The 10,971-nt window shown below is 43.7% G+C and overlaps 1 protein-coding gene across 4 annotated transcripts; it reads left to right on the top strand.

Moving 5' to 3' along the window:
- The first annotated feature begins 1,621 nt into the window (after window positions 1-1,621).
- LOC144730255 (uncharacterized) lies at window positions 1,622-9,068 on the top strand. Of its 4 annotated transcripts, none has more exons than XM_078610915.1 (2): window positions 1,622-1,708; window positions 4,102-9,068. In XM_078610915.1, exon 2 carries the CDS (start codon window positions 4,143-4,145, stop codon window positions 5,244-5,246), a length of 1,104 nt encoding a protein of 367 aa, XP_078467041.1. In that variant the 5' UTR covers window positions 1,622-1,708; window positions 4,102-4,142; the 3' UTR covers window positions 5,247-9,068. The 4 variants fall into 4 exon arrangements, with proteins under 4 accessions (XP_078467041.1, XP_078467068.1, XP_078467051.1 ...); XM_078610942.1 differs by having other exon boundaries at window positions 1,675-1,720; XM_078610925.1 differs by having other exon boundaries at window positions 1,703-1,793.
- Window positions 9,069-10,971: the final 1,903 nt, after the last annotated feature.

Below are 10,971 nucleotides of genomic sequence, written 5' to 3'. Positions count from 1 at the left end.
CGTGGAACTCTTGAGTGAGCCAGGCTGGACACGTGACTGAATCAAGGTGGGGGCCCGGGGGCACCTTGGGGGGCCACGTGTACAGCCGAGGAGCTTTAAGAGGGTTTTCGAAGGAAGGCGGGGCCGGGGTGGGGCCCGGACACGCCAAGGCCCATGTAAGCAGCCCCCTCACATGGTTCGAGGCTGCCCATGTCAAGAATGACGATGCATCGTGAAGACGCCTCGTGAAGAGTCAAGCCTACAGTCAGCGGACCAGCCAGTAGCCCTCCTGACTGGGTCACGCTAGTTGTATCTGAGTGTCCGTGTTAGTGAAAGATGGTGTGTGTTAGGATAGGGCGGTGGTCACCACCCTATTTTAAGGAACGTTGTGTTAATAAATAGTGTTGCCTCCCAAGAAGTTGTGAGCGCCTATTTTTGAGCCCATTACACCTTTATAAACAGTTTACCTTTAGAAGCTAACCCCCTCTTCCTGATGACGAACGCTTGTGTTGTGTTTGGAACGTCGTAGTTTTTTGTACATTGTATTTTCTTTGAACCTATCTACGTGACTTTTCCTAAAAGACCCAAAGAATATAATAACTTTGTCAACATATTCTCGGTTATTTCGGTAAAGTCACGGAGATAATAAAAAATAATAAAATACAAATAAAATTTCAAATAAAATACAAATGAAAGCAAAAAACCCACGACGTTTCGATCGCAACACAAGCAGTCTTCATCAGGCGGAGAGAAAAATGATGAAGTCCGCTTGTGTTGCAATCAAAACGTCGTGCTTTTATTTTATTATTTTTATTTTCTATCTACGTGACTTTACCGTAAGAATCAAGAATATGAATTCCTGCAGTCACGAAAGTTTTAAGTCAAAATGTAACTTTGTCAACGTCTAACTTTTTCATGTGTGGATCTGTTTTTTTCTTGGAAAGGAGGTTGAACTTGGAAATCAAGTCATCTTTACATTTAGTTGACATTGTAGCAGCTGATGAAGCGGTCATGTTATTTACATGTTCCCAATCTGTTGTAGACATTTGTTCCATCAATGTTAAGTGTGATTTCAATAGTGTCTTGTCTACATGGTCTAGTTCAGTACGGATCAGTTTAATTCTCTCTGAGATTAGGGCTAAGCTAGGTCTGAAGAAAATTCGTTTGGCATTGGAAGATGTGACGGCAGCAGAAGTCAAGTGTAAATGAGATCGGTATTACCTTAGAGTCGTGGCATCTCTTCAGAAATGTGAGTGACTCGATCAGATGAGCTTTCTTGTCTCGGAGTTTGTTAAAAGATATTATGGTTATGTGGAAATCCTCCCCGTAGAGGCGGTAACATTTTAATTGAAAACTTTCGTGACTGCAGGAATTAATATTCTTTGGTTCTTTCAGTAAAGTCACGTAGATAGAAAATAATAAAATTATTTTTAGCTTATTTTTTATTATTATTTTCTATCTACGTGACTTTACCGAAAGAACCAAAGAATATGAATCGAATTTAAATAAATTGTTAATGAGATGAATGGGCGTGGCTTTGCCCAAATTAGAATTTTACTGGGAGGGCATTCGGCATGGACCAAACATACATGACGTCACGCGCTGGTACGCGTGAGGGGTGGAGTTACTTGATCACATGACGTCACTAGTAGGGTACACCTCCCCCAGCCGTCTCGGGCTGATGACGTGCGTGTAGTGACGTCAGAGACTGAGCGAGAGAGAAATCGGGGTGAGTGAAGTGGTGAGCAGTGGATTTAGCGTTTACATTTATTTATATTAATCCTAAATTCCTCTATTCTACAGAGATCCCTTGAGTGCGTGAGTTCAACAACAACGTGAACATTGTGTACACTGTACGCGTGTATGTTCCAAGTGTTCACTGTACACTTCGTGTTTACTGTATACAGTATACACTGCGTACTTTACACTGCATGTACAATGCGTATGTGTATATTACGTTGTGTACACTGTACAACGTGTATCCATTATATGGACACTGTGTCTGCACTGTGCGTGGCGCAGTGGTTAGCGCGCTGTGCTGCACACCCGGCGACCTGAGCTCATGGCCACAGTGACGATTAACTGAACCGGTTCTTGGGCCTCCCCTAGGTCGACTCCGCCTCTAATGAGTGCCTGGTGTGGTATGTAAACACAACTGGGGAGACAAAGGCGGTCAGGTGTGGTGCTGGCCACCCACCCCCACGTGAACTGTACCGGCCTTCATAGATACTAACAGCACTTTCCCCAACAGTCTTAAGGCTTTGACTTAAAACTTTTGTGACTGCAGGAATTCATATTCTTGGTTCTTTCGGTAAAGTCACGTAGATAGAAAATAAAAATAACTACAATTTTTTATTGTATTAAAGTAAATGTTATTACAATTAAAATGACAATACAATTAAAATAATATTTATATTTTATGTTATTTTTATTTTCTTTCTACGTGACTTTATCGAAAGAACAAAGAATATGAAGTCTGTTAAAGCTATACGGGGGATCTTTATGTGTATCTACAGTGGGTGTGTACAGTGCGTGTATGTACACTGTGTGTGTATACTCTGAGGGTTGCTATTTATATCATGGGAGAGAGAGGATTTAGGATCCATTCAGGCTGGCCTGCCTACCATCCATCTTGAGTTTAACCAGGCTGGATTGTGTGAGGAGCTCACAAATCCTTGAAATATCTGGACACATTCCGATCAGTGAGCTCCAGCGGGCAAAGGTCTGTTTTCTGGATCATGTCTGCATGCCCAAGCAGCCTCTGCTTGGTTGGATAAAGGGGGCTAAACGGGCATGATAGGGCTGGAAAAGAGATGAACTGATACGGTATACAGTAGTAGGATCTGGAGCTGAGTGGATTTGCCAAAGACTTTATCCAGCGGTGTCAAGATCGGCCTCTGTGGAGGAGGCTCGTGAAGAATGCTGCAGGCCAGTTGGAGGCATTTGCCCTGCAACGAGGTCGGAGGAGCGATGCCCACATCAATAGCCAGAGCACTGAGTGGCTAAAACGCATTGTTGCCACAGTGGGGAGCACAGGTGGTGCATCTGGCAGTCATATTAGTCGATCATCCCTTGATACCTATATAATTCCCATGACCTGCTGGAAAGTTTTCCACACTTACATGGCCTTAAATTGCACCTATCCTGACATGAGCACTGTGATGATGTTGCTTCCAATTAGTGTTGAATGGTGGCTGTTTTGTTTATACGTTATTTATCCATGTGAAACATTTACGTAAGAGCATATCTACATGGGGAACGAGGCGAAGTTGTTAGTCCACTGCATTATGTATCCAACAATCAGAGTTGGATTATTGCTAACAGTAGACATTATTGACAAGTGATATAACTTATTGTGATCCTCCACTGGGTTGATTGATCGTCATTTAATTGCTTGGTGAAATGAGCGTCAGTACTGAGCAGATACAGGCAGCCAAGCATGGTTCTGACCACACCACCGCCTTGTTCATCGTGCCAGTGTGTTAGAGTCTAAAGTTTGTATTTGCTGTAAAGTATGATGACTCTATTAAACACCAAGGTTTAATGAAAGTGATATTTTTTTTTCTTCCATGCAATGTTTTACAAGCATGGAAACAGGACATGAACACAGCAAATACACAGCTAAAGCAACAAGTGTCAATTCGAGAATTCAAGCAAAACTGATCCTGGCTTTGGACCTCCAATTTGCAATTGAACATTACTTTGTCCATTTTGCTACATTATTTGCCCATTGCAAATTGTTTTATTTTTAACACCCTTTATTTTTAGCAGAAAGTTGCTAAAGTCAACATTTCTTCAGTAGCCAGACGCAACCGAAATTGTGTACATTGAGTTATGGATTAGCATTGCTATTGAAGATACAAGGGACCTCCAGGTATAATGCTGACCACTTGCACTCACATTGTCTGCTGTGCCAGGTCAATAGGTGATTGTCAATAGCATATCGAGCCTTAAATGAGCTTGTATGGTGCATTGGGGATGATTTTTTTTTATTTCTAGTGAATGCTTCAGTATAGATGTGTATGTCATAGGTGAATGTCATGTGTAACTGTATATATGTGTATACCTGTGTGCATCTATGCTCACATACATCGTGTGGATATTCCTGTGTTCTGTCTGCAGCTCCCAGTTCCTCTGCCACTTTGCTCTGCAGAATCATTCAAATGGAGCCAAGACACTCAGCCCAACTTGGTACTAAAATACACCAGTGCGACCAGTGCCCATACAGCACGAATCACACTGGAAGCTTGAGGCAGCACCAGAGAACACACACAGGGGAGAAACCATTCAAGTGCACTGTGTGTGGGAAGGCGTTTGCACTGTCATCAGATCTTCACAGACACCAGAGAACACACACAGGCGAGAAACCCTTCAAGTGCACTCTGTGTGCAAAGGCGTTTGCACGGTCATCAGATCTTCAAAGGCACCTGAGAATACACACGGGAGAGAAACCCTTCAAGTGCAGTGTGTGTGAGAAGGCATTTGCACGGTCATCAGATCTTAAGATCCACCAGAGAACACACACAGGAGAGAAACCCTTCAAGTGCGCTGTGTGTGGGAAGGCGTTTGCACTGTCATCAGATATTCACAGACACCAGAGAACACACACAGGAGAGAAACCCTTCAAGTGCGCGGTGTGTGGGAAGGCGTTTGCACTGTCATCAGATCTTCACAGACACCAGAGAACACACACAGGAGAGAAACCCTTCAAGTGCACTCTGTGTGGAAAGGCGTTTGCACGGTCATCAGTTCTTCACAACCACCGGAATATACACACCGGAAAGAAACCCTTCCAGTGCACTGTGTGTGGGAAGGCGTTTCGACAGTTAGGGATTCGAAACAGGCATCAAAAGATTCACAAGGAAATTAATCAGAACTTGACATGTGAAAGTCAACGTTCTGGAATGAGCTCATACCTCATAAAACAAGAATCAGAAAAACATTCCAGATATGAAACGTGGCCAGGAGTGAAGGTGAAATGTCAAGAAGCAAGAATAAAATATCAAGAAGTGAATGTGAAGAGTGAAGAAGTGAAGGTGAAATGTGAAGTGATGGTGAAGCGTGAAGAAGTGAATGTGAAATGTGAACATGTAAATTCAACTCCAAAATCCGACCATCACATCAATGGAAGCAGTGTGAAACAGGAGGAGAATTCTGACTCTGAGGCAGAGCGAAGCCACCATCAGCAGTTTGTGGATGTGGAAGTGTGGGTGGAATTTTCAGGCAATACAGAATCAAATGGAGACCAGATAGATGTGTCACCTTGAGCTTGAGACAAAGAAGCTCCATTTCATCCACATTATTCACTGGTCTTTCTCATTACAAATGTGTGGAGTTGAAGATTTTACTCCAAGGTTCAACTTCCAAGTTGTCGATGGAGACAGCATGAAGCTGGAGAGGTTGGACTCTTAAGGGAGAGTGATATGAACCCCAGCAGGTTGTGGATGTTGATGTGGACTCTTTGGACAATGCAGAATAGGAGCAGCCAGCATGTGTGGACCTGCAGGTTGGGTAGGCCTATATACAGGAGCACGAGACAAAAAATCCTCCATAGCATTCACCTTTTATCATAATAATCTTGACATGTATATGGTGCTGACATAAATATATGCATATTTTACTTTCGCATTTTACATATCCAACAATGCATATGGGCTAGAGACTGCCAGTAGGGTGGGGAGATGATTCATATGTAATCCCATTTGGGTTATTTGTGGCAAATTTTTCTAATTTTGCAAAATTTTGGTGAGCCAAAGTTTTTTAAACATCCACTGTAAAGCAGATGACACATTTTTGGTTAATATTTCTGCAGTAATCATAAGGGCTGCCTGACAGATTTGAACTGTGAACCTCTTCAACAAAGATCAAACGTGCTACCATTTGGCTTCTCTCATTCTGAGAATGCATGCAGGTGTAGGCATCATCGAGTCAAAAATATATTTGCAGTGAACACTATGTAATGTGATTACAGTAAATCAATATTGTCGCTATGTCTTTTGAGTACTTAGAGTTATAATTTGATGAACACATTATTAAAAAAATTACATATCCAGCAAAAACTGATCTCACATCCATGGGAAATGGATAGTGCTGGTTAATCAATATGCCGGTTATTTGAGAGTTATACTTATGGTTCATCAAATTTTCCAAGTACATGACATTTTTAAAGAAATAAACTAACCATACCTTTTAACTATGATATATACGAAATACTCTACTCTTTTACCGAGGTACTCACCAGTCAGTTGTAAAGAATTCCAAGTTGATTGTCGAGAAGCAGTGGGGCCTTTTAGGGTATATTATACATTAGTACAGTACTGTGTATACAGTACATACAGCGCAGTGAAGCAATTAGGTTGGGCAGCACACAACGCGATCAGAATGGCAGATATTTGCAATTGTGACTGCTAGCACCACCACTCGCATGATAAGGTGACATGTGGACCTTTATGGCAGAAAAATCTAATGCATGTCTCTAAATGTGGAGGGAAAACCCGGAGAACCCAGGGAAAAATCCATACTACCACAAGGAGAGAGATACATGCAAACTCCAAATATAAAGTAGGCATCAGGGTCTAGATCAAACCCACCACCACCTGCACACCAGGAGAGAGGCCGTTAACATCTCGCCACTGCATCATCATTTAGTTGTGCTTTTTTGGCGTGTTATTAAAGTGGTGCTGTCATTGCCTAGTAGTGTAGTATATAGTGGTGTAGTGTACAGTAGTGTAATTGTAACGGTGTGGGTGTGTACAAGCGCTTTCTAGCCCGGGTGAGCCGAGGTAATGGGGGGGTGAGCAGTTATGGGGGGAATAATTTGCTAAGACCCTCAACGATGCCGGAAGCAACGACGCCACTAAGTCTGGCTTTGACTGGGGGCAGGACATGAATTGGCCAGTCCGGGCAGGCCAGTTGGCGTGGGGTGAGAGTCGGTGGGGCTATATGTGATTGAAGGCTAGTGTTGCCAAGAAAATCAGGTTAAATATAACGAATTTACAAGGTTCTGATTGGAAGACGCTGTACCTGCCAAATTGATTAACAGGGCCTGAGGGGCGAGAGATAGAGGTAGGCGACCTAGCAACAGGCAGCCGATTGCCGACGAGGGAGGGTAGAGAGAGATGCTGTGAGGGTGGGATACAATTTTAGTATTCAGGTGAACGCTATGCGTGTACAGTAGGCGGTGTTTGTCGGGACCTGGGGGGGGGGGCTCCCAAGGTGGGGGCAGTTACTAGGGGACGCTGATGTATGAGTCATTGTGGGCGCCTTTGCAGTTGTGTGGACTGCTTGGTGCGCGGTGCTTCTGCTGAGTGGAGTCACTGTGCAGTGCTACGGGGAGAGCCGAGTTGGTGCTTTGGTCGGCTGTTGAGCGAAGTTGCTTAGAGCGCTGTTTGGAAGCTCCACAATAAATGCCCCAGACTTCAACTGCGTCAAGTTGTTCAACGCGCTGTTGATAACTCCAACCAAGTCCCTAAACTGCAACTGTGTTGAATTTCTCAGAGTGCTGTTGAAGATGCCAGCCAAGTTCTGAGACTGCCGTTATGTTCCCTTCAATTTCAAGTTCATTTATTAGGTATAGCCCTGAGCCATTCGCCTCTTGAATCGGGTGCAACCGCAACAAACAAAAAACAAAAAATGATCAAGAAAACATCTTAAAGTGACTATGTGACTATGTGCAAACAAAAAATCCAAGAAAATACAGCAAAATATTGCAGAAAAAGCACCGTACACAAACGCTGTGTGCAAAAATCCCAGTGGGATGCAAGTCAAACAACAACAGCAACCACAAGACAACTTAGATTAAGGCCATCAGTCTAACTTCCATACTACAACAAACATGGCCAAACCAAAAAACTTTTCGAAATCACCAAAATAAAGCCATAAAAGCAATGAAACAGATCACTTTCATTGCTTTTATGGCTTTATTTTGGTGATTTCGAAAAGAATTTTCACAATAAACGACAAACAACATGAGTCACTCCACAACAGCAGGAGCATCAGTCGGAGTATCACATTTTTTCAATGCACCTTTAAGATCAGCACACTAAATCAAAACACAGGTTATACTTTGCAGCGATCATCCGGAGCGAAACATTTTATTTTAGGCCACTGAATAGCAGTGGCATTGTTTCGTTACCCAAGAGTGGATCGTGCATGAGGGTTGGTATGACCAGTCGTCGCGTTATTCTGTATGGTTTTTTGCCACGGTGTTGTTTTTGTGGACGTGCAGGGGAGCTGTGCAGATGTGTGCTGTTTTGAGAGTTGGTTATACTCAGTGTTTTGTAATCGTAGACGCGAGGGGATGCTGTGCTGATGTATTCTGTTAATGTTGCCGAGAGTTTTGAGAGTTGTTTGTCCTCTGTGTTGTCTTTGACGTGCGGTGACGCTGTGTAGATGTCACATTTTAACGGTTGAGAAATTATCTGCCACAGTTGGTTTGTGTCCTTGTGCATAGTGCGTCAATAGTGCATAATGAACAAAGGCACAGTTAATCAATTCTAACTGTTGTTAAGATTATCTATTCCGGATCTAGTTATTTGTCCATCTTTCTGTCGCCGTCAAAGCACGTTTAAAAGTCCGCATTGGTGACTTATGATATTGAGGGAATTGCATGGGAGAGAAATTAGAGTGGAGCTCCTTTGTAGGGTACTGTACATGGCAAGGGTTATAGTGGGGTCAGTGGAGATGGGTGGAAACAGGTGCAGGGTACTGATCGAGGGAAGGTTCAAGAAGGGAAGTAGAAGATGGTAGCGTCTGCTGGAAGAATCTACCAGGGGAAAGTGCTGGAAGTTACCAGGGCGTAGCCGAGTGGTTATATAAGGGGGAGCGAGGCCCGCGATCGGGGCACTGGCTCGGGGACTGAAGGATGACTGCAGGTGGATGACATCGGGGCCGACTGTTGGACATCGGCATTGTGGAAAACATCGGGCCAACTGTTCGAGATGGACATGGTGGAACCCATCAAGAAAGACTGTTCGAGATGAATCTAGTGGGAACCACTGGGGCTGCAGATAGTCATTGCCTTGTGAACATGTTAGTCATACTTTTGCCTTGTAAATACGTTACTGTAAAATAAATCGTCTAGAAAATGGGGCCTGAGAAAGAGCTTCTTTACAGTAGTATAGTGTATATGAAATTAAGATTTTGCTATTAGCCAAGTTTAGTCTCCGTATTTCTGCTCAGGGGTGAGTGCTGACCAAAGGGAACAATTTGCATCTAGGGGGGGTCGGCAATCTTTCAAAGAAGAAGAAAGCCATTTTTTTTGTAAGTTGACGAAAATATATATGTATCACTCCACTACTAGATGAGATCCTAGACCACCTGACGAGTTACTTGGCCATACTTCGCCTGTGGTGTGAAGGTCAGGGAACAGCATAGACGTGGGTTTCATAGAAGTGCAGTATAATGATGGGTTTTTTTACACTGCCCTCTGCTGCACAGTAAGCGGGGGCGACTGTAGCCGACAGCACCTGTTATGCATGGGGTCTAATAATGATGACAGATTGGGGATCGACAACCTTTCAAAGAAGAAGAGCCATTTAAAAAATAAAAAAAATTCCAAAATAGTTCAAAAGCCACATTACACCACAGAGCTACTTATACACAAACACGGTCTCCTTCACTCTTACCCTTTTTAAATCCTTTATATTAAGTTCGCTTGCTTGCGTGCTTGCTTGCGTGCTTGCTTGCTTTCGACCATGAAAATCTTTCGGTCGTTTTTTAACCCACTTCCCGTGATCCAATCGAGCTGACATTTTGCACACAGACTCGTTGTGCGAGACAATGTTCGTGAAAATTTTTTTCAAAAATTTTACACTATTTAGGCAAAAAAAAATAATTTTACATTTATTAAAATAGAACTCATTCATGGCTTTGGCTGAACGTCACAGTGTAGGAGCCCAGAGCGTGACACCTCCACAGGCCCTGGCGGAGTAGCGCAGTTGGTAGCGCCCTCGCTTCCCATGCCAAAGGTCGCGGGATCGATCCCCGCGTCATCCACAGGCGAATATATTTTTAAATCCTTTTTATTAAGTTCGCTTGCTTGCTTAGGACCGTGCAAATCTTTCGGTCGTTTTTTAACCCACTTCCCGTGATCCAATCGAGCTGACATTTTCCACACAGACTCGTTGTGCGTGACAATTAATGTTCGTGAAATTTTTTGTACAAAATGTTACACTTTTTAGGACAAAAATATTATATTTAATTACCAATTGCTTAATGGTGCAATGCAATCATCTGACCCATAGGTGGCAGCCATCTCAAGCCAGAGGACGAGAGGACTCTAGCCGCCACGCATATAAAGGATTTATAGTGAAAAACTTTGTTTTTACTGGTTATACTTATTATTCCCCTCTTCCACCACCACTATAGTTTTGTTTTTTAATTATTATGTTTGCAACGCCCATTGTTTAAATTGCTTTGGAGGCGCCTGCCCCCCGTGCTCACCGGGCCTCCTCTTGTTGGCCATGCTGCTAGTGGTTACTCGTCGGGCAGCTCCCTTGCTCACATCAGGTGGCTCCCTTGCCATCCCATGCGATATCTGAGCTGCTCTCTTGCCCACGTCGGGCGGCTCCCTCCTTGGGGCTGCACGGCACACGGAGCTTCGGCAGGCACGGTGGCTATGATATGTTAACTACCTTGCCTGGTATGCAGAAGGTTGTGGGTTCGATCCCCTGATGCCTATTGTATATTTGGAGTCTGTGGTGTCTCTCTCTGTGGTCACGTGCATTTTTGTCCAGATCCTCCAGTGTTTTCCTCCATATTTAGAATCAACATCATGCGTTGAGAGCATTTGCCTGCTATAAATGTGTAGTGGCGTAACATACAGAGTTTTCAAACAGCGGGTGAATTTGAGGGTGAGTAGCTGCAAGCGTCAAGACATAGAGTAGCCACCAGATAGGTGCCAGCAATTAGGGGGAGAAGCAATAATTAATCGAGTGCATTTGGGGACAGGCAGGTGTGAGCGTGGGAACACGAGGCAGATCCCGGAGAGGC

This window comes from Lampetra planeri, chromosome 2, assembly GCF_965212315.1.
Source record: "Lampetra planeri chromosome 2, kcLamPlan1.2.h2, whole genome shotgun sequence".
Classification (NCBI taxonomy): Eukaryota; Metazoa; Chordata; class Hyperoartia; order Petromyzontiformes; family Petromyzontidae; genus Lampetra; species Lampetra planeri.
The sequence above is the reverse complement of the archived record's forward strand: the minus strand, read 5'-3'. Positions and strand labels throughout refer to the sequence as shown.